At 51.2% G+C, this 22,950-nt stretch overlaps 2 protein-coding genes and 1 long non-coding RNA gene across 3 annotated transcripts in view; 1 reads left to right on the forward strand and 2 right to left on the reverse strand.

The window, feature by feature from the left end:
* Positions 1-18,981, forward strand: part of AZIN2 (antizyme inhibitor 2) — a gene marked incomplete at its 3' end in the record, with an annotated part of 36,645 nt that extends 17,664 nt beyond the window's left edge. Inside the window, 1 exon segment of the mRNA NM_001293787.1 lies at positions 18,965-18,981.
* LOC145721229 (uncharacterized) lies at positions 1,355-11,061 on the reverse strand. The gene is made up of 4 exons (XR_014144790.1): positions 10,357-11,061; positions 7,893-8,017; positions 4,644-4,901; positions 1,355-2,717 (listed from the first exon to the last, which is right to left on the reverse strand). It is a non-coding gene; the product is annotated as an uncharacterized LOC145721229 (long non-coding RNA).
* The window catches only part of TRIM62 (tripartite motif containing 62), a 29,327-nt gene continuing 18,660 nt past the window's right edge, over positions 12,284-22,950 (reverse strand). Inside the window, exon 5 of the mRNA XM_081818022.1 lies at positions 12,284-14,593. Coding sequence (XP_081674148.1) covers positions 14,043-14,593 — 551 coding nt within the window. The 3' untranslated portion in view covers positions 12,284-14,042. The remainder of the gene's footprint in view (positions 14,594-22,950) is intronic.

Raw genomic sequence — 22,950 nt, forward strand, 5'->3', positions numbered from 1 at the left:
ATCTTTGGGGTAAATACCCAGTAGTGCAATTGCTGGATCATAGGGTAGCTCTATTTTCAACTTTTTGAGGAACCTCCATACAGTTTTCCAGAGTGGCTGCACCAGCTTGCATTCCCACCAACAGTGTAGGAGGGTTCCCCTTTCTCCGCATCCCCGCCAACATCTGTCGTTTCCTGACTTGTAAATTCTAGCCATTCTGTGAATCTGACTTTCTAAGCAACACCTCATATCTTTCCAGTTATTCTCTCTCCTATTCTGACTCCATCAATTGTTTAATACCAGGAACTGAAATCTAGTAATCCTGTATTTTGCGTTTCCTCTCTCTGTTAATGATCTCTCTTCCAGCTATATCAGTCAAGATAGGCTAAGTGGTAATGGAGTAACAATCCCAAAATTTTAGGCTTACATTTAAGGTTTACATTTTAAGCTTTAACACAATAAGGTTTTATTTCTTGCTCATACAACTTGAACCTTGTGGGTTTACAGGGGGCTCTGCTTATTGTAGTCAGAAACCCAGGCTGACAGAAAAGCCAACATCTCAAGTCATGGTGGTCACTATGTCAGAGGGAAAAGAGAACTCTGAGGGTTTTGTTGTCAATTATATGCTCCAGCTAGGATCTGTTACTAGTTGGCCAAAATTAGTCACATGGCCATGCCTAACGTCAAGTGAACAGGAAAGTGCATTTTTACCCAAAGTCCAGAAGGTTGAGGTGGAGGATTGAGGTTGGAGAATTGAAATACTTACGAATAGCACTTAAAGATTCCCGTGCCAGCTTAAATTCCATGGTCAAACTTTAGCATCATTCTCTCACGATCACCCTCAACAATCTTGTCTCTTTTCTGTTTGTTGTATTCTCTTGGCAAAACCATAACCCTGGTTCAATACAACTCTCCACCTTCACTCATGCAGCTGAAATCACTGCACCTCTCAGAGTTGCCAACAACTTCCCAGAACAGGACCTTTAGCTTACCTCGTTGGGCGGGGGGACACCAATATTCCCGGTTTTCATATTTCAGGTTTGGGGGTTAGGTGTGGGCAGGAGCATTCAGAGAAGACTTTCTTTCTTTTTTTCTTTTTTCAGTTTTTTTTAAAATTTTATTTATTTGACAGAGAGAGACACAGTGAGAAAGGGAACACAAGCAGTGGGAGTGGGAGAGGGAGAAGCAGGTCTCCCACCAAGCAGGGACCCGATGCGGGGCTCGATCCCAGGACCCTGGGATCATGACCTGAGCCGAAGGCAGACGCTTAACGACTGAGCCACCAGGCGCCCCTCAGTTGTTTGTTTGTTTTAAGTGAGCCAAACGTGGGGCTTGAACTCATGAACCTGAGATCAAGAGTGTCATGCTCTATGGCTTGAGTCATTCAGGCACCCTTGGAAAAGACTTTCTTGAGGGAGGAAGGAAACATTTGTTAATTGATCCCCTGCTGTGAACTATTCTGCATGCGTAGCTACCATGGACTACAGCCTTAAAAATTGGGAGGATTTGCTTCTTTGGTTGCCAGAGAGAAAAGAAGATACTTGGGATGGGGTGGTGGGGAGGAGATACACAAAGGTGTGCGGGGAGGAGATACACAAAGGTGTGCAGGTAGGATATAGCACTCATGTTTCAGGGCAACAGTGATGATGAGGCATGTTGCGTCTGTCTCCTAAGCATCTCTTGAATTCAATTGTATCTCAGTATTCCTGCTGCCGCTGCCAAATCCTGTCATCATCATCCCTCATCTCTCATCTGGATGACTTTAACTCCTCCCAGCTGACCTCACCAACGCTAGCCTTAACTTCTGGCCAGTCTATTCTTTAAGGGGAAGTCAGAATGATCTTTCTAAAATGAATCTTTTTTAATCATGTTACTTCCTGGCTTGAATCTCTTTGGGGGATGTCCACTGCTTTCAGAATGAAGCCCGGACTTTTTAGCTGCCCCTCCAAGGCCCTGAGGATCTAAATCTGCACTGTCCATTATGTTAACCACCAACCTCATGTGGCTATGGAGTGCTCAAAATGTGGCCAGTCTGATTTGAGATGTGCTATAAATGTAAGATACACCCCAGATTTCAAAGATTTATTTATTTATTACTTATTTATTTATTTATCAGAGAGAAAGAGAGAGGGCACAAGCAGGGGGAAACGGCAGGCAGAGGGAGAAGCAGGATCCCTGCTGAGCAAGGAGTCCCATATGGAACTCGATCCCAGGACCCTGGGATCATGACCTGAGCCAAAGGCAGACGCTTAACCAAATGAGCCACCCGGGGCATCCCCACCCCAGATTTCAAAGATGTAATTCAAAGAGAATATAAAATATCTCATTAACAGTTTTTAAATATTGCCTACATACTGAAATATTTATATATAGTGGGTGAAGTAAAATATGTTATTAAAATTAATTTCACTCATTTTTTTACCTTCCTCAGTGTGCGTACTAGAAAATGTGAAATTGCATATGTGGTTCATATTATACTTACATTGGACTGTGCTGATTAAACCTACATACCCTTTCAGCTTCTACTTTCTCTACTCCCTGAATTTTAAAGTTATTAAAAATAACAGAAACTGACTTTGAAAGGAAATGAAAATTCAAAGTTTGGGGAATTGATTGCAAGAGGCTTCTGACTCAAAGGAATTGTTGATTAACCAGTCTGGGGACCCATCAGCAGAGGTTCACAGATGTTATTGTAACTCAGCTCCATTTCTGGGTCTTATATTCCACATTTCACATTCCTAGGAAGAGAGAATCTGATTAGATCAGTTTATTTATTTTTTAAAAGATCTGTTTATTCATTTGAGAGAGAGACAAAGAGAGAGAGAGCAAGCACGAGTGGGGGGAGGGGCAAAGGGAGAGGGAGGGAGAATCTCAAGCACAGCTCCCCCACTGAGCATGGGAGCTGATGTGGGGCTGATCTCAGGACCCCAGCTGAAATCAAGAGTTGGAGGCTTAATAGACTGAGCCACGCAGGTGCTCCTGATTAGATCAGTTTAAATCAGATGTGTTTATTTCTGGGTCAATCCATTAAGGACTCACTGTGAGCTGCCTACTGCACATTTCCTCCCTCTACCCTCCAGCCATTATGTTCCTAAAGGGCAGCATGAGTTCTGTAACCTCTAGGAGTCACCAAACTTTTTCTGTTAAGGGACACGTAGTAAATATTTTATGTTTTGCAAGCCATAGTATCTCTGTCACAACTATTTCACTCTGCTGTGTACAGCAAAAGCACTCAGAGACAAATACATAAGTGAATGGATATGACTATGTTCCAATAAAACTTTATTTATAAAATCAGGAAGTGGGCCATATTCTGCCAACCCCTACACTGCATTTCCTGTTCCCTCTACCTTTTCCACCTTCCTTCTAACAAGTTGCTAGTCATTCTTCAGTTCTTGGTTTAGATGCCTCTTCTTGGAAATCTTAACTCTCCTTCCCTGGCTGGTTAATGGTCTCTTCTCTATGCTTCCACAAACTCCTGTACCCCATCCAAGCACTTCTCATTATCATTGTTCTGTTCCAAGCACAGATTACTAGTCTGGGTCTCATTTGTCATTATGAACCCAGCACCCAACATACTTGGTTATCACTGGATGGGTGGAAGAAGCCATGAACCTATGGCTGGCAGATAGTCAGGACAGACGTCTGAGATCTTGGGCACCAGTGAGAATTCTGGGCTTTTGTATTAGCTGTGTGATACCCATTTCCTCCCTTTGTTGCCCCTCTGAATCCCAGAGATCAGGCAGTGGATAGAGTAGAGGGGAGGCTCCAGGCTGGGCAGGGGTTCAGGGCCTCGGCAATTTTCATGCCATCCAAGCCTTGCCTGTCAGGGGCTTAGGGTCATGTTCTCCAGAAAAACCATGTAATAAGCGGAAACTCCATGACCTCAGGAAAGCACAGGTGATGTGTGTTTTAAGACATGACAAATGGTGGGGACACCTGGGTGGCTCCCTTGGTTAAGCCTCTGCCTTCGGCTCAGGTCATGATCCCAGGGTCCTGAGATTGAGCCCCGCGTCAGGCTCCCTGCTCAGTGGGGAGCCTGCTGCTCCCTCTCCCACTCCCCCTGCTTGTGCTCTCTCCTTCTCTCTCTGTCAAATAAATAAATAAAATCTTAAAAAAATATATATGACAGGTGGAAAATTCTAAGGACAGCAAGCCTTGGATAATGTGATAAGGCACGCCCCAACTGGGGTGAACCCTCATGCTCTCATTCAGTCCCTGGAGCAGGACTTCCTGTTCCTTGGTGAGGTTCCCTGTGGAGGTCCCACCAGCTCAGGAAGGGGGGTTTTCAGGGTGATAGGGGGGCAGTGTGTGGCCAAGGGCAGCCTTGGTCTCATAGTCACCCAGAGCCACAGTTACAGGGGCTGCAGAATGGGCTTCCTTAACCCAAGGTTTTGTGAGTAATGTCCAACAGAACCTGGACAAGGGTTCAGAGACTATGAGACCACATAGGTTGTGATCTCTGCATGGCTTTATCTAGCTCAGCACATTATTGCTTATTGCCTCAAGAGAATAAAGGGGTTTCTTCTCTTGACATAAGAGTCACATGTCACACCTTTGGGCAATACAGATGTTATAGGGCTTTTCCCCAGTGTTAAGCACGAGGAGATGGAGAATAAACAGAAATGGAAACTTCCCAGTCTTTCAGTCCTTGAGTGGCTTACCTGGACTCCTGATGGGGACGCCAGGCTGGAGTGGGGGACGCGAGACCGCCGGTAGCATGTCTTCCATAGCATGCAGCTGAGGATCAGCAGAGTGGATGAGGACAATAGGGGTAGAATGATGATCACCACAGCCTGCAAGCCACCCACATCTGGCCAAAGAGACTGAAGCGTCAAGGCAGGGGTAGCGGACTGCTCCCCAGGGGCAGGTTGTTCCCCTGCCCTTAGTAGCTGTGCCCACACGAGGTTGGGATCCCAGGTCTGGAGGAGGCAAGGAACAGGGCAAAAACAGACTTGGAGGCAAAGATTGAGTGACCTTGGGCAAGTAGCCAATAGTTCTTTCCCCCACCCCACCCCCCACTGTTGGTGCTTAGAAGTACATTGTACTCGGTCCAATTTTGTGGACTCTAAGTGAGAGAAGTGATATTAATAACACCAGGTGCTTTATATGCCTTGTCTTATCCAACCTGGCAAGCTGCCTGTGATATTACCCTCTACTAGATGGAGAAGCTGAGATGCAAAGGCTGGCTTGTCTGAGGTTAAAAAGTTAGTAAGGGGCAGAGGTAGGATTTGAACTTAGGTCTGCATGCTGCCGAGTCTCCATGTTGTCCACGTGATTCCCAACCAGAATGGGCCAGGCATGTGGGCCAGCCCAGCAAGACAACACCTGGTGCATGATAGTCCCTCAACAAATTCCAGCTCTCATTAGGTATTAATATCAGTTTGACTCATTGGGTCCTCACAGTAAGGATAGATATTATTATTCCTATTTCTCAGACAGGAAAATGGAGGCTAGGGAGGTGAAGTGTCTTGCCTAAGATCACCCAGTTGGGAAGTGGCAAGCCCAAGAGTCAAACGCAGGCTGACTCCCCTTTTCTCATGTCCACTAAGGTGCTTAGGTCGTAGAGGAATCCAGGACTCCTGCCTCAGTTTATGCAGCTGAAGAATAGGAAGGTGTCCTTGGAAAAGCAGTAACAGAGGGATCTTTAAAGGGTCATCCTATGAGAAGGAGGCCAGTCTTGTCTGGGGGACGCAGAGGACAGAGCTAGGACCAGTGGGGACGCAAGGGGACCCACATAAGGAAGGACCTCCTAATGATTATGGTCCGGTAGTGGGATGGGCTGTGGTAGAGCTAGTGAGCTCCCTGACACCAGACTTGTTTACCCAGGGATGCATGGTGTGGGAGACAGCAGGAATCACATTCTACGGGCTCTGTTGGTGTGGGGAACAATGTGGGAACTGCCAGCTTGCTGTACCTGTCCTCTCTGGGGCTCTTGAAATGAGGGAGTGAGGCTGAGCACCATGGCTCCAAAACAGCCCCCAGTGCTCCCGGGAGACTTCTCCCTTCTTCCGTCTTTCTCTCCAGGCCATGCTGCAGCTTTGCCAGCCTTCTCCTTGCCTCCAGTTTTGCTCTACCGCATGCAAATATGACCTCACCTCTGCCCTGCATAAAACCTTGTCATGGCTCCACAGTGCCCTCAGATGTCTCACAGCATGGTGTGGCTCAGCCCTGCTTTCCTCTCCAGCTGCATTGCTCTGCCTTCTGTGTCACATTCAACCCTCTGTCACATAACCCCATTTCTGGCCTCCTAACCCTTGCACATGCTGTTCCCTCTTCCTGGAACACTCTGCCAAGTTCTGACTCTTCCTGCAGGCCTCAGCTTCAGCAGAACCTCCTCCCACAGCCTCTTCTCTAGCCTTGCCTCTGTACATGAGCTGTGACTGCCTGGTCACTGTCAACGCTTGGAGAGAGACCTGGTATGCACCTGTCATTGCTTATCTCGGTGGTAGCACATAGTAGGCACTCTCTATGGGTTTGTTGGGTGAGTGATTGAATGAGAGAGAGAGAGTGGAGAGCACAGTGGGGAGAATGGAGAAGGATGGGGGGCGGTCCTCTGGCCCTGCCCTCCCCCACTCCACAGGTAATGTCACCTTTTCTCCCTTTAAGACTTGCACAAAGTCAACACTTCTCTGGACTGAGCTTGGGGAGGGAGGACCCAGGCAGGGCTGAACAAACATGACCTTCCTCACCTGACCACCCCCCCCCCATTCAGTTCTGGGCATTTGACTCCAACTCAAGGGCTGTGTCTGGTTCATCAGCTTCCCTCTTTGAAAATTAGCCAGTGCTGGGATGTCTGGGTGGCTCAGTCATTAAGCATTTGCCCTTGGCTAGGGTCATGATCCCAGGTCCTGGGATCTAGCCCCGCATCGGGCTCCCTGCTCTGCGGGAAGCCTGCTTCTCCCTCTCCCACTCCCCCTGCTTGTGTTCCCTCTCTCACTCTCTCTCTGTCAAATAAATAAATAAAATCTTTATTAAGAAAAAAAAAAGAAAATTAGCCAGTGCTGGGCAGGAGGTGAGGGTAAACTGGGAGGCACAAAGCCTGGATTTACCCAGCTCTGCCATGAACTTGCTGTTCGACCTTGAGGAATTTACCTCCCTTCTCTGGCCTCAGTTTCCCCAATTATAGCAAGGGAAGTTGATCCCTACACACATCACAGGGTGGTATGGGAATGGCAAGATAATAAGGAGTCACACAGCCCTAAATCTGAACTCTAATTGGAAAATCATCTTAACTTTCTGGACTTAGTGTTCTTATCTGTAAAATGGGGATAAAAGTAGTACCTCCTCTCAGGCTTGTACTAAGGATTAATTGAGATGACTGCTAATAATAATTACTATGTTAATGATGTCTCAAACAAGGCCTGGTGCACAATTAGATTCAATACATCATAAGGTGTGCAGGGACTTGGAGAGAAAAGAGAGCATTTGGAAACATGGCTTCAAATTTAATTATAGAATTCCAGAGTTGGGAAGGTGCCTGAAAAACCACATGGTATGTGAGTGAGGACACTGAGACTCCTTGGAGTGGAGAAGGGTCTTGCCTACGATCACACTCAAGTCCACAATATTTGGCTGGAAAATTCCTGGGGCAGAGCACAGGCCTGGGCAGGAAGCTGGGTATTTGCTTTGGGAGCCGTAAAATGTTCGAGTGGCTCAGTTCCGTCCCCACCACTGCTGGCGCGGGCTTGCAGCTGTTCCTTCCCCATCCCATAAGCCCGAGGGAAAGCTGGCTGAAGAGCTGGCTGAAGTACAAGGGTAAGTGGCCCTTTTCTCCAACTCCCTCCGACCCCTTGAGCCCAGAGGCCCTCCTCTGCCTCAAAATCAGGACCACCCAAGCCCTCCATACCCCGTGATCAGAGGAGCCCAGTGCTCAAGAAAGTGGCAGAGGGAAGAGGTAGGGTTCTACTTACTGCACCGGTGGGCAGTGCTGGAGAAGTTGCAGGCAGGCTCTGTGCCCATGAGTGGGCTATCGGGGCCTCAGCTCAGGAGGGGTGGAAGTGGCAGGTGCTCAAGGCCTTCCCAGGGCCTTCCCTTTCTGAAAGGCAAGGCGCAGACCCAGGTTACTTCCTGGAGCAACTGTGGCAGCAGGCTCCCTACTCAGAATGGGGGTCAGGGAAAGCAGGCTGCCAGGGGCTCTGAGATCAAACATCCCTTAAGGTGTTAAACTGATGCTGCAGAAGAGTATTTGACAACATGGAAAAATGAACACAGTCTGTTATTAAGGGGGAAAAATAGGCTATGGCGCACTAAGAGGTTGTGTTCTGACTTTTGTAAATAAACACACTCACATGGGAACAAAGACTGTAAATGTTATCACCAAAGCACCATCAGTGGTTATCTCTGAACAGTGGCTGATGGATGATTTTTACTTTGTAATATCTTGACTGTATTTTCTCAGTTTTCTATAATAAGCACGTTATAAGAAAAAAAATTACTCAAGAAAGCAACACACTTTAAGCGAGCAAGCCTTTCACCAACAATTCCATTTGTAGGAATTTACTCCACAGAACACATAGAAACATGAAGAATGATCTTATTTTCATAAAAGAAAATTCTATTTTTGTTTATGCATAAGCAAAAATGCCTGGAAGGATCTGAACCAAACTGTTAACAGCTGTTGACTTCTGGGAGCCAGATGAGGGAGTTTTCTGCTTTATAGTCTCACATTTATTTGAATTTTTAAACAATGAGCAGAAGTTATTTTATAATTTTTTAAAAAGGCAAACAATCAAACAACATTCCTAGTTTTCCCTGGCTCTCTCTTGTTCTCCCTGCGCAGAATCTGGCTGAGAGTGGTGGGGTGGTCCGTGGGCTCACTCTGGGGGCTCAATTTCCATCCAAGCATCTTTAGGAAGGAGCTTTCTCTGGTCTCTAAGATTGCCCCCAAACTTAGAGCCGGGTGGCCTCGTGATTCCAGCTTTGACACCAGCCAGTTGCAGCCAGCAAACATTTCTCGAGGCTCTCTCTGCACCCAGTGGGCAGAACTGGGGAACATGATGCCTGCCTCAAGATGTTCGTGGTAGTGGGAGACCCATAGTGTTGCAGGGGCCCAGAGCACTGAGTTCTGCTGGGTCAGAAAGACTGGGACAGCTGCACCTTGAGTGGGACATGAAGGATGGACAAACAGAATATCAATAGGAAGAAAAAGGAGGGCAAGGGCTTTCTAGGCAGGGGGATAAGTATCACAAAAGCAGAGGTGTTAAGGACCAAAATATGCTTAACATGCTCCATTTGGAATCCTAATATTCTGAGTGCTCTCCTTCTACCATTATATGCAGTCTTTTCCTCCTCTACAAGTAGTAGCCCCTGGAAACAGAAAAACCATGTCGTGTCGCCAGCAGCCTGAGTCGGGCTGTTGGGGGGGGGGGGGTGAGGGCTGAAGGCTGGGCCAGAGCGACAATTGCATTGGCCAGGTACACGGGAGCCACCGCCACATCTAGTTGGGTCTGTGCCCACACAATAACAGCTGCTCGTGCTGCCCAAATGTCATAAGAACACCCCTCCTTCTTCCTGTCCCCCCTATAAACTTTCACCTTCCTGCTTGGTGTGGTGCCTGAAATCCCACCACTAGTCACTCTTTTGGGAATGGCTCCTATTATGAATGTGCATACGTTGGGAAGGGGATGGCATCTCAGGTGATAAGCCAGTTACCCTGAGGAACACAGGAGGGTGTGTTTTGATGGAGGAAGGAAAGGGACAGAGGAGGACATTTCAGGAGTGTAACAGAGGAAGAGGGAGGGTGAAGGGGGTGGGCTGTGCCTCCTGACTGTATCTCTCTTTCTTTCTGTATCTGTTTCTGCTCTGCTTCCCATCACCCCGTCTTTGGGGGTGGTTCAGGATTCCCGGAGAGACAGAGTAGAATCATGGGTGTCCCAGAGTAAGGAGAAATAACCATGCCCTGGTGGGCAATTATGATTCAGCACCTTGGCCAGCACCCACCACTCCCCCACCACGCCTCTTCAAGCCCCCTTCATTTAAGCCTCTGACATGGCCCTTTGCAACTGACCTCTTGGTGGAGTGTTTCGGGACGGTGAACAGAGTCAGGACCCAGGCAGGATGAGAGGAAGCCAGGAATATTGCCCAGGTGGGAGCAGTCAGCCTCCTGGGACGACCTCTCCAGCTGAGCTCTGTGCTGCCGAGAGACCTTATCTCTGTTGTTTTCTATTCCTGCCGCCACCCCAGAGAGAAAGACCCAGAGCTAATGGCCTTGTTAGGTTCTGAGCAGGACAAACCCTGCATTAGACTTACAGAATCCTGGACAATCAGAGCCAGAACCTTGGCAATCAATTAACTGAATCCCTAGCCCCTCCCCAAAAGAGATGGGGACACTGAGGCCCAGGGAGAGAAAGGCACCTGCTTAGGGTCACATAGTACCTTCTTGAGTCTACCCCTGACCCTGAGAGACACATGAGTCTTGGCTTGAAGTTGAGACTTGACTCACAGTTGCACAAATGCACAATGGTGTGGAGGGAGGGTTAAGGTCCCACTTTGAATCCCAGGGGGACCCAGTTCTGGCTTCTGCTGCCTGCCACTGAAGTAGTCCTTAAAGTTGAGAAGCATTCCCAGGGAGGTCCAGTGAAGAGTTTGGCTTTAGCTTTGGATGGGCCTGGGTCTTATTTCCAGCTCTGTTGAGTACTGTTTGTGGGTCCCCTGGGAGGTGATGTTTCTCCACTCAAACACTGAGAAAATGATACCAACCTCCCAGGCTTGTCTTGATGTTAGATAAGTACCAGCACTTTGTCTGCTGACCGCAAACTGAGATCCAAATAGGGATACAGTTCTCTCCTGCTCTGGGTAAGGTCTTTGCTGATCCCTCTTCCTCCCCCAGACTGTGATGCCTTTGCCTCACCTCTTTGTTTGCCTGTGTTAAATGGGGGATTCCTGGTATCAGCCTGATAACCCCAGATTCTTCCATTCAGGAATTTTTTGGAAATGCCTTTGGAGATGCCCTGATTTCCCAGAGTCCTGAGTTGGGTGTGCAAATTTGGCCTCTATAGTTACTCCCAGACACTGGGAAATGGGAAATGGATACTGGAATGTGGCCAGCACTTCTTGGACCTCGTGCTGAGGCTGAGTGGGGGAAGGGTAGGAAGGACTGTGGAGGAGGTGCTTCTCCCCCAGAAGAGAGATCCATTGAGCAAAGATGGAGGGGCATGGCTTTGGGGGAGCCACAGAGATTTGAGAGCCTCAGGTGGGGTAGGGGGCTTGGGGATACTCTAGTCTCAAAATCACCTCCCCCCAAACTGGGTGCTCTCCATCAACCAATCAGAGACCTTTCCCTCTTTTCCTGCTAATTTTCCCAATCTTTGTTCATGCCCCTCTTTCTAGAACCCCAAACAATTCAATGACTATGGTGACTCCCTCTCTGCTCTCCCTAGTTCCAGGTATAAGTGAAGAGGTCTGAGGCCTCGGGGGGCATTCAGTGTGACCTCCCTCATTTGCAGGTAAGGAGATGAGGAGAGGGGCTTCAGGGTACAGAAAGAGTCAACACAGAACTAAGATGAGGCTCAGGACTCCTGTTTCCCAGGTTGCTGTGCTGTGCAGCTGTGAGGCCCCAGGGCCTTGCCACTTACAGTGTGCACGGCTCATCTGTCCATATTCAGGCCCCTGCCTGACTCCTGGCCAGACTCCTTACCCACCAGTCAGAGGTAGGATGGACCGCCTTCTCTACAGCAGACCTAGGGACATTACTGGTCGAGGTGGTCCCACTCTCCACACAAGGTCTAAGGACGAAGATAGACTCCTTAGGGTCAGACTCCTTAGGGCACTGACTCTGGGAGGCAGCTGGAGTGAGAGGCAGGACTTCCCTAAGTGCACTGTACTTTGCAGCTTACCAATAAATCATGAGATGGGTGTTATTATCCCCATTTTCCTTGTGGAAAACTGAGGCCCAGAGAGGTTAAGTCATTTCTCTAAAGTCATACAGTAATGGAGCCTGGGTTCAAGCCCAGGTTTGTGGAATTCAGGAGACCATGACACTGTCTCGTGAGCTCCCCTTTGCTCCCAAGGCTACCACTCACCCCTCTTCCAGGCAGACTGCCAGTCTTCTCTGACTAGTAAGTTGTAATGTAAGTGCTGGCTTTAGAACTTAGTTCTAATCCAAGCTTTGCCCCTTACCGGCGTGGGACATGGGACTGTGGGTATGTCACATCTTCTCTCTGAGCCTCATCTTCTACCTCTGTAAAATGGGCATAATATTACGTACTCAGTAGGGCTGCTTTGTGGATTAGCCATGTTAATATACGTATACTGCCTGGGAGAGAAAAGGTGGGCCTTTTTCAGAATAAATGGAACTGACCACTGACATTCTGTAACTTTAATACAAATTCATCATAACTCATAAAATGGGCAACATTTAAAATAAAAATACTGCTGGGGGTGGCCCAGATTCTGGTAGATGTAGGGGCGGGGTGAGATTGAGGATTCCTCCCACCTGAGAGGGATGCCAATGGGCAGCAGTTACGAGGGGAGCCCCCCAAGTTCAGCTAGTCTGGCTCCTTTGGGATGAGTGTGGTCAGGGACCCCATGAGCTCCAAATCTAGGCTCTGGCTGAGAAAGCAAAGCTGAGGCTTGAGACATTTCGGCCACGCCTGCAGATCCACCTCCTGGGGCTGTCACCCCTGGGCAGGGCCAGAGCCAGGGAGCAGGACAGCTGGAGGCTCTGCTGCTTCAAAGCCAAGACCTGGAGGTGAACCCCTGTGCACCAGCTTGTTCGGCATCTGCTCTCACTTCCTTCTGCACCCTTTTTGTGTGGCTGGGCCTGGAAAGAAGAATCCATTTCCCAGACACCCTTGCTGCCAAAGTTCTGGGCCGGGTTTGTGTTTCCCCAACAGTGCCCCTCATCCAGATTGGGATTTGGGAATTAAATTGAGTGGGAGAGAGGCGGGCCTCATGACATCCATTTGCTGGCATGGCCAGAAGGGGAGGGAGCACAGCTCTGTGGTCCTCGGCTTCCTGATTCGGTGGCTTCCTGCAGATGGGCGCAGCGTTTCTGATCAGGACAGGCATGATGAATCTGGCGGCTGGGAGTTATTCCTGGAAATCTAGCAGAGGCTGCTCCTCCAGTCCTTCCAATGATTCTGCAAAGCCATCAGGGATGTGATAATAAATCCTGTCTAATTAAACCAGCTAAAACAGCTCTTGTTATCTGCAACAGATTCCGAATGGAGACAGATGCCAAGCCTGATGGGAAGTCCCAGCCAACAGCCTGTCCCAGTGCTCAGGTCCTGAACGAGACACCGCTCCCTGCACCCTAATCTGGTCACAGAGGCCTGGTTGGACCCTTATCCAAGCTTCTGGGGACCTCCATCAGCCAGTGATGCTTGGCCTGCAGCTGCCTTTAGGCTACTGGTCTCTGCGTCGGGCCCGGGGCGTGCCGTCATCCTGCTTTTCCACCCGTGGGCTGGAAGGTGGTGGCACAGTGACTATAACGTGGGCTCATTGACTGGTGCCTCTCACAGGTCACAACATCATCTCTACCTGCAGGTCAGTGGGAAAAATAGGAACCGTAAAGCTCTTGGTCTGGAGGTAGAAGGGTTCTCGGGCAACCCTAGGATCCGCTACTGCCTGTGTCCACTGTGGGCTGGGGTCAAGGGTAACATGGCCCGTGGCTTAGTGAGGGGCAAGTCTTAGACGTGGGAGCATGAGAGGGTTCCTGTGTATCTTTTGGGCTGCCGAATGCTGGCAACACTCTGACACATCCTGAGATCAGGGCGCGTGGGCAGGAGGGAGACATAGGGAGGTGGTCCCCCTGGCCCCCACCCCCAGAGGATGGGGATGAGGGCTGGGCAGAGGCTGCCCCGAGGAGAAGCCACATCACATCCTTGGACCAAAGCTGCCTCCCCATCAAGGTCAGAACTACAGGACATCAATGCTGATAGTTTAGGAATCATGGAGCACGACCTCCATTTTACAGACGGGAAACGGAGGCTGAAGGGTAAACAAGCGGTTTGAGACCTCACGGTGGCCATGCTGGACCGGAGTCCAGGCCTCTCCTCCCCTGGGCCGCGCTCCTGCGGGTGGCCGCGCCGCAGGCGGCGTCTGGGGCTCCCTCCGCCGCCCTAGATGCGCACGGTATTGATCCTCAACGGCTGCACGTTCTTGCCATTGGCGTGGCTCTGCCCGGGGCTGAAGTAGGAGCAGAGCTTGCCCGGGAACTTCTCGCGGAAAGTGTAGAGCCAGGACATGTCGTCGGCGTTGTAGAAGATGAGCAGGCCCTGATCGTAGTCCAGGAACACGCCCACCTTGTCAAGCTTGTCGCGGACGTTGAGCCGGGTCCAGGGCTCGGTGCAGGCGCTGTATTGGTTGCCGTCGTGCATGACGATGCAGTAGAAGCCGCGGCTGGGCTGGATCTGGATGCTGCCCTTGCGGCTGGCCGCCTCGTGGGCCAGCCCGATCACCCACTGGGTCTTCTCCGCCACCACCACCTCCCAGTAGTGGACGCCGCTGCTGAAGGCCTCGGAGCCCAGCACCGACACCTCCACGTCGAAGCGCTTCGGCGAGTCCTGCAGCGGCTGTGGGTGCAGGTTGCCATAGGCCACGATGGTGCAGTCGTCGGACAGGATCAGGCGCTGGTGGGCAGTGCCTGGGTCCAAGGTCAGGGCGGCGGGCACTGCAGGGGACGGAGGAGGGAGAGGAGGTGAGTGGAGAGAAGGCTGTGGACCCACTCTGCCGTCCTCCCTGAGGGCCGCGTTCTGGTTGGTCCCCAGGAGGCTGTGTGATGCTGAATGCTAGCCTGCCCTCTCTGGTCCTCAGCTCCCTCCTCTGTAAAATGGAAGGGTGCCGGCCAAGGTCCTTCCAGATTTAAACCTGGCTGCAGCAGAGCAGGGACTGTGACTGCCTGGGGTACGGAACATAGTGGGTGCCCCACAAAAGTTTGTTTGGTAAACCGCAATGAAATCCAGAATTAGGGAACTTCAGAGCTGAGAGAGCTTGAAGATTATCCAGGTTCTGGTAATCACCCTGGTGGGGATAAGGACACGTGTGGGGGTGTTTGGGTTTCTCAATAGATGGGATCCGTGCATCTAAACGCCCTGAATGAAATGCACAGGGCAGTCCCGCGACCCCCTTGCCACCCAGAAATTTCCAAATGCTCAACCAGACATTCATGAAAAACTTTTTTATAATGACCTAAAATTACATCTTAACTCCATTTTATGTATGAACAGGATATAATTTTTGTACAGTTTTAATACATGGAGTAGTTTGGAACACTACTACCATGGAAACTGAGGGGAGACTGAATTTGTGTTGTTTAGAACTTCATTGAGAATTGTTCACTTTTGGGGAAAATACATCTGTTAAGAAAAATGCCACTGACTCATAAAATCTACCTGTTTGGGGCCACATTTGAGGCAGAATGGTGTTTTACCTATGGTGTGAGCACCTGACTACTTCATTATGTTTTCCAGTGTGGCTATATTGAGCACCAAAGATTGACATGTGCAATATTTTCTTATAAATCATTTCCATGTATTTTTCCTTTATATTATCATCAGAGTGTGGATATATACAATTTCAAGTACATATATATATATATACACACATATATATACAAATAATATTATCTTTGAGACATTACAAATTATTTGTTAGGTAATGTAGGTGACAGGTCTGAAAGAGCCGTAAACCATTAATTCTTTTTTTTTTTTTAAAGATTTTATTTATTTATTTGAGACAGAGAGAATGAGAGCACATGAGAGGGGGGAAGGTCAGAGGGAGAAGCAGGCTCCCTGCCAAGCAGGGAGCCCGATGTGGGACTCGATCCAGGGACTCTAGGATCATGACCTGAGCCGAAAGCAGTCGCTTAACCAACTGAGCCACCCAGGCGCCCCGTAAACCATTAATTCTGAGCCAACTCTTCCATTTGACAAATGGGGAAAATGAGACCCAGAGAGGACAGGGGACTAATCTCAGGTCACCCAGAACCTAGTGGCAGAGTGAGGACTAATCAAGGCCATGTGCAATCTGGCCCCAGCCCTCTCCTCCAACCTCCCTGTCACATGCCGCCAACCTCACTCAGCCCCAAAGCCTCCACTCAGACTGTTCCTCCATTGACTCCTCACTGCTTGCTGTAATCACCCCTGCATATGGCTCAGCCCATCCTCTGGGAAGCCTTCTTAGTTGCCCAGCAGGTGTGCTCACTCTTTCTTCTGAGCTTCCTTAACTTCGTGTCCTCTCCTGATTCTATAAGGGGTACAGTCTCCTGTGCCCACATCTTACGCCCATTTGCACCAGGAGGGCAAGGGCTGTGTACCATCCAACTAGGCTCTCCTTCGTGTGCCTGGTGCCCAGCACAGAGCCAGGCATGGTGAAGGTTTCCAGAAAGGCTCACCAAATTACACTGACCCTGTTTGTGTTGCTCTTGGGCAGGCAGCACAGGCTGGGTCATCCTGCTCTGGGCTGGCCACGCTGGCTTAGCAGGTCTGGCTGTCAGAGTCTCTGTTTACTCTTTCCTCTGTGAGGGAGCTAGTGTTCAGCCAGAAGATGAGAGAACCTGGAAGTGGCCCTCCTGAGCCTGGATGACCATTTCCAGGCCAGGGCGAGACAGAGGCGAAGAAGGGTGAGGAGAAGGAATCCTGCCACCAGTTCCTAGGAGCAAAGGATTTCTTCATGCTGCTGTCTGGCCCTTCCCTTATCTGGGGGAGCAGAAGCATGATTCCACTTGGCTGCAGCATTACCCCCTACCTCTGTCACCCGTGTTGGCTGCATGCGTGCACAGAAATAAAGCACCTCAGCGGTGGCAACTGGCCCCAACAGGGAGCAAGAACCAGTTTCTGCACTGTGCTCCCATTCACACATCCACTAACAACGCTCACCGTTGACTTATTATCAGGCTCCTTCCACGAGCTCTGTTACGAGTCAATTTAGTTTTGCATTTTACATTCTCCCTTCCTGTTCTCAGAACTCAGAGGGCTGAATGGGAACAATTAGGTCTATGAATAGAGGGGTCAATGGAAACACAGCTCTCTATCCAGGGACATTGAAGAGGGGGAGCAATGAGAAGGAAGACACTGGATCAGTGGCTGAATGTTCCACCCTGTTGTCCGAGTGGTCACAGTGCAGCCTGCCGGAACCAGAAGCTCCTGCCACATGGAATGTGGGAATCCCCACAGTGGCGACGGGAGGTGAGAGCTGGAGGGAAGTGTAGGAAGTGTGTGTGAAGGGGAGGCTAGGGAAGCAAGAAGAATCTAATTAGATACAGACGGGCCACTCCTACTGGCTGTGGAATATGGGTCACACTCAGGCGTCTGTGGCAGGGGGCAGAGCAGGCACAAAGCCAAGGTGTGGGCAGCGCCGTCCTGAGTGCCACGCGGGAACCCGGGGTGCTCAGGATGACTGAGGAGGTCAGCAACAGGCAGAAACTGCAGCGCGGGGCAGAAGGACAGGGGCTGGAGGGTGGGGACAGGGTGGAGGGCTCAGCCCCAGACTCTTAAGCCTCATGGAGGGCCACGTGGCCACTTCCAGAGACACCGATGAGTGGGGAGGGCGCTCGAGGAGGCAGCCAAGTGGGATCTCAGTGGCTCTGAGATTGGGCCCACAGAGATGAGGCTGCAGTACAGAGGAAATCCTGACTGCACTGAGAGCCAGCTCCTGGGCGGGGACCCTCACTGCTTTGAAGCTCAGGGGACTGGGTAAGGGGAGGGCCCGCCACTCATTGGGTGGGCCTGGGGGCGGAGTCTGCCGGTCATTGGACAGCGCTGGCAGCGGAGGCGGGACCAGGGGGTGGGGCCCGGTAACTGGGTTCTAGGCCCAACCTCCCAGGGGCAGGGCTAGGGGAGGGGCCCGGTGTTCTTATTAGGCACAGGGTGTGGCCTGCTTCTTAAGAGGCTTTGACACCCTCAAAGGGTAGGCTGGGTTCCACCTCCAGGGTCTCCCATCTCATCATAAATAGAGGTTCTGTCTTCCCAGGCCCCCTTCCCACCCTTCGTGAGGCTAGGGGTGGCAGAAGTAACAGTCTTCAGACCAGAGAGAGACCCAGAAGGGGGCATGGCAACACCTTTTCCCCCTCTGAGATGTCAGTCGCTGGATGGGGACTGGCAATCCCTCTACCCGTCCTTTATCCGTGGGAGAGCTGCCAAACCCCAGCGAAACAAACCAGTCCCCTGGGGCTCACTATGTTACAGCTCAGAGCTCTTTTCTAGGTCCAGAGACACTGTTATATAAAAACAAAAAGCAGCTGTTGAAGCAGCCCGTCTGGTCTCCAGGTGTTTTCTCTGTCCATTTAAGCCTGAGACCTCGAGGTCAAAGGCATTGAGGGAGGGACATGGACAGTCTGCTGGCCATCGTCAACCCACCCCACATGGCCCAGGTAGCAGAGAAACCCCCTAGTCCAGCACCATCGCTTGGCAGCCGGTGGCTGGTGCCTCTCTGTTTCCAAGGACAGTGGCTCGACCCTTCAAAGCCTGACAGGACAGGAGATACTACCAGCTCTTACAAAATCTGCTGCCTCAGGTTTCCCACCTATTTAGGCCCTCCGGGTCATCGTGCTGGCATTCGAGAAACATGCTCACACCCACTAGCTCTCGGGAACGCTGCAGCAGCCCCAGGAGTGCAAATCACCGTACCATTTGTCAGAAGAGGAAACTGAGGCTCCAGGGACACTTCTTGGAGTTAAGTGGCCTGCCCGAGCTGCCACTCGGGGTGGAAGTACAGTTGGAACTTGAGCTAAGGTCTTTTCACACCACATTCTTTCCTTAATGTGGCCCCAGAAAGCCTGCTCTGCAAGACTGAGGAACCATCTGATGAGTCAGGACCGTCATCATCATAAGCAGGTATCACGTACTTACTAAGTTTCAGGATTATTATTACAAATAGATCATTTTATTTCATTCTTATACCTACCCTGGGAGATCAATCACATCTTCCCCATCCCTGTTTTACAGAGGAGAAACTGGCTCAGAGAGGGCAGTGATTTGTCCTGGGGTACACAGCTAGGAGGCGAACACCCTGGAAGCCGAAATGATTGGATTGAGGCGAGTAGGGGGAAGGAGCAAGCAGCCCAGGGGAGGGAGGTGGCAGAAGCACAGAAGGCAGTGTCTGGTGTCCTCGGGTCTGGCTGGGGAGGAAGTTTGTGCTGGGGGGCTGGAACAATCTGCTGGGCGGTTGGAGGTGGGTTTCCAATGTCAGCTGAAGGGTGGGACAGGAGGTGGGTGGTGGCAGAGACTGGAGGTTCGGAAGCAAGGGGAGTGACCAGTGCTAAATGGAGTTCTCAGGTGACCCAACAGGAAGCCCTTGCTGGAAGCCCGGCAGGCAGGAAGCTGCTAGAATCCAGGGGCTAGGTCCCTGGGGGCGCCTGCCCCTCCCATCTGGACATAAAGGGCCTTGGTGCCAGAGTGACTTCACAGGCCCTACAGACAAAGGAAGGGGCCTGGCTAAGCAGGTCACTGTTCTCTGAACTCCCCAGGGACCTGTGTCCTTGGCCGGGGATGTTACACACTACTGCTCCCTCAGCCCCTCTTCCACAGACAGTTTTCTCTGGGCCACAACAGTTTTCTCTGGTTCTCAACTGGGGCAATTTGCCTCGCAGGGGTCATCGGGTGATGTCTAGAGACATTTTGGGGTGTCAAAACTGGGGAGGGGGCATCTAGTTGGGTAAAGACCAGGAATGCTGCTACACACCCTACCATGCACAGGACAGCCCCCTACAACAAGGAATTATCCAGCCTCAAAGGTCAATAGAAACCCTGCCCTGGAGCAACCAGCAAGTTCCCACATCCATGAGCTCACTTGCAAGGGACTTGAGAAGGGACTAGCATCCTGATTTTACAGAGGAGGAAACTGCGGCTCAGAGGAGAAAGTGACTTGTTCAAGGATGTGTGGCAAGTTTCATTCAAAACTATTTACTGAGTACTTACTTTATGGCACTATTCCAGTATCAGAACTGAGCCTAGGACTCATTCATTTCTTTCTTTACTTATCAACAAACATTTGCTGTGTGGGCTTCTAGGGATATAGAGTGATGAATTAGACCCAGCCCTGACCTCTCAGAGCTCATGGTCCAGTGAGACAGACAGCTACACAGACATTGACAAAACAATGAGACCAGGAAAGCCCAGGGCTACCTAAAGAAATCCTGGAAGACTTCTCAGAGGAGGTGTTTATAAACTAGGATGTGAAGGGGAGTAGGCGTTTGTCATCAAAGACTGAGGTTTGTGGAGAGGGTTGTAGGCAAAGGGAGCAGCATGTGTGAAAGTGGAGGAGGAAGACTACGGCTCATTTAAGACCTGGAGATGGATCAATGTCGCTGAGTATTATGGGGGCGGGGGAGGGGGAGGATGAGAGAAGGGCAGGGCCCAGGTCTTGTAGGACCTTGACTGTCAGACTGAGGCACCCGGAGTGCCTCTCTGAGCTGTGACAAGGATCCAGCCAGTGGCGGCTGAGACAAAGAGAGCTCCTGAGACCATCTGCCTGAGGGGCTTCCCTGGGTCAGCAGCTGGGGACGTGCTTCTTGCCTCCTTGAGTTATTCTGCTTCACCCACATGTGGCCTTCCCCCTGCTGGGCCCCAGGGTGGCGGTCCCTCCAAGTCTAGGAGCACAGAGAGGCGAGGAGTACCCCAAGAGGACAGCCCAGAGTCCCACCCAGTCTGCTGGAAAACGGGCCCTTCCCCAAACTGCTGCCCCTTTTGGCAACGAGGGCACAGATCCAGATTTAAGAGTACTAGGCGCTGTCCCTTCGCTTCTGGGAAATTGGTAATGATGTATCAGATGTGGCCTTCAGTCACCTACGGGGGAGCCCCATCTCTGTCCAGCATTCACGCCCCCACTGATGTCTTCTGCCCTCTCCATCCCTCCCTGGAAGGCCCCATCATGAACATCCTGGGATCCCTCACACTCCTGCCCTCCCCATGGCCTTTGCCCGTGCAGTTCCCCACACCAGGGACAATCTGGAGGCCCCACCAGGCCCCACCCTTCCCCGAGTTGCAAAAGCCTCAGCCTTCAGTGCTCAGTTCAAACATCATCTGTTGAGGGCTTCTCCTGGTCCCTGCCCTGCCCCATCCAGAGCCTCCTGTTTCCCCCTCGGGGTTTCCACAGCCCTGTGTGAGTCCCTCATCATAGCTTGTCCCACTGGGCTGTCAAGGTCTGGGAGGGTCTGTTTGCCCATCTGTGTCTCCTGACCCCTGAAAATGCTTGGAGGGACTTTCAGTGTCTGTGGGTCGAAAGAATGAATCCAGGCACGGGGACAGAGCTCTGACTGCTGTGTGACTATGGGAAATCAGTGAGCCTCTCTGAGCCTCAGTCTCCCACGCTGTCTTCTTGGGTTGGCGTGAGGCCAGAGGATGCCTGGTTGGCTTAGTAGGTAAGGGCACAGGCTCTGGGCTCTGAGAGGTCTGAGTGCAAATCCTGGCTGTAGCACTTCCAGGTTGTGATCATGGACAAGTTCCTAACGGTTCTGTGCCTCTTTCCTTAACTGAAGAAATGATAATGGTGCCTACCTCTTAGGGAGAATTCCCCTTTATAGCCTTGTCTCACCTTTAAAGGACATGGTGCCTTTGTAGGTTGTATGATTTCGGGTCCCAGGGTCTACTCCCTTCACTAGAAACCTGTTCAGACCTTCTCCTCTCTCTGCAAACCGCCCGTCACCTCCTCTTGCCCATCCTCATCTCAGTCGGCAACCTTGCTTCCTACCTCACTGGGAAAGGGGAGGCCATCAGAAGAGAATCCTCTCAAGCTCCCACCCCTGCCCATTTACTCCCCCTCCTCTGGGCTCCCGAAGATGAGCTGTCTGGGCTCCCAGCAGAGGCCGCAGCAGCCCCCCTCCTGGCCGTCTCCCCGGCCACTCTCTCTGCCCTTCGCCCTCAGCTCTACCCTCCTTCCACTGGGTCTTTCCCATCACCCACAAATAGACTGTTACTTCTTTCACCTTCAACGGCCTCTGCCACCTTCTCTCTCCGTCCCTTAAATCAAACGCCTGCCTTAGAAATAGAAAGCACTGTCTCCACTCACTGTCTCCACTCGCTCTCCTCCCACTCGCTCTTGGCTGGCCTCCTATCCAGCTTACGCCCCTGTGGCTCCACTAAGCTCTCGTCACCGAAGACCTGCATGTTGCTGGAGAACAGTCAGTTCAGGTTCTCCCACCTGGCCTAGTGGCCTTTGCTGCCCTCAGCCACTCTCCCTACTTGGCTCCCGGGACATACCCGGGTTCCCCGCCCCACTTCTCTGGCTGCTCCTTCTCGGTCCCCTTGGCTGGGTATCCCTCCTGTCCCTACGATCTGGGAGTGCCCCAGGGCTTCAAAGTTGAGAGCAGCCCTGTCTCTCTTCTTTCACTTCCTAGGTGATGTCATCCAGGCTCATTAAATACAGTCTACACGCTGACATCGCCGGCCCTGACCCTTGTCCTCCACAGTACTAGTCATCCCATCTGCCTCACTTAGACATCTCATCCGTATGGCAGACCTCACGTGCTTACAGCTCTGCCCTTCTGGGCACCTCGGCGTGCATCATTGTAGTTTCCTTGTCTTCTTTCTCTCACACTCTAGAACTGATTCATAAGCAAATCCTGTTGGCTCTCCCTTCAAAGTATATCCTAAATCTGATCACTTCTCTCTACCTCCACTGCCATCACCCTACTCCAAGCCACCATCGCTCGCCTGGAGTATTGTGGAAACCTCCTAACCAGTGTCCCAGCCTCCACCCTTCACCCACTTCGGTCTGTTCTCAACCTGGCAGCGAGAGGGAGCCTCGAGGAACTTAAGCGCATGCCACTGCATGTCCCCAAGCCCTCCAATGGCTCCCATCTCACTCAGCATGAAATCTGAGTGAAACTTCAGATTTCAAGTTCCCACACTGGCCCGTAGGCCCTCAGGGTCTGGCCACTGCCACCTCCATGACCTCCTCACCTTCTACTCTCTTCCACTCTAGCCACACCAGCCTCCTCCCTGTTCCTTGAATATGCCAGGTTTGCTCCTGCCTCAGGGCCTTTGCACTTGCTATCCCCACTGCGAGGGACACTCTTCCCTCAGAAACCTG

This window comes from Leptonychotes weddellii, chromosome 4, assembly GCF_054177405.1.
Source record: "Leptonychotes weddellii isolate Sample4059 chromosome 4, ASM5417740v2, whole genome shotgun sequence".
NCBI lineage: Eukaryota > Metazoa > Chordata > Mammalia > Carnivora > Phocidae > Leptonychotes > Leptonychotes weddellii.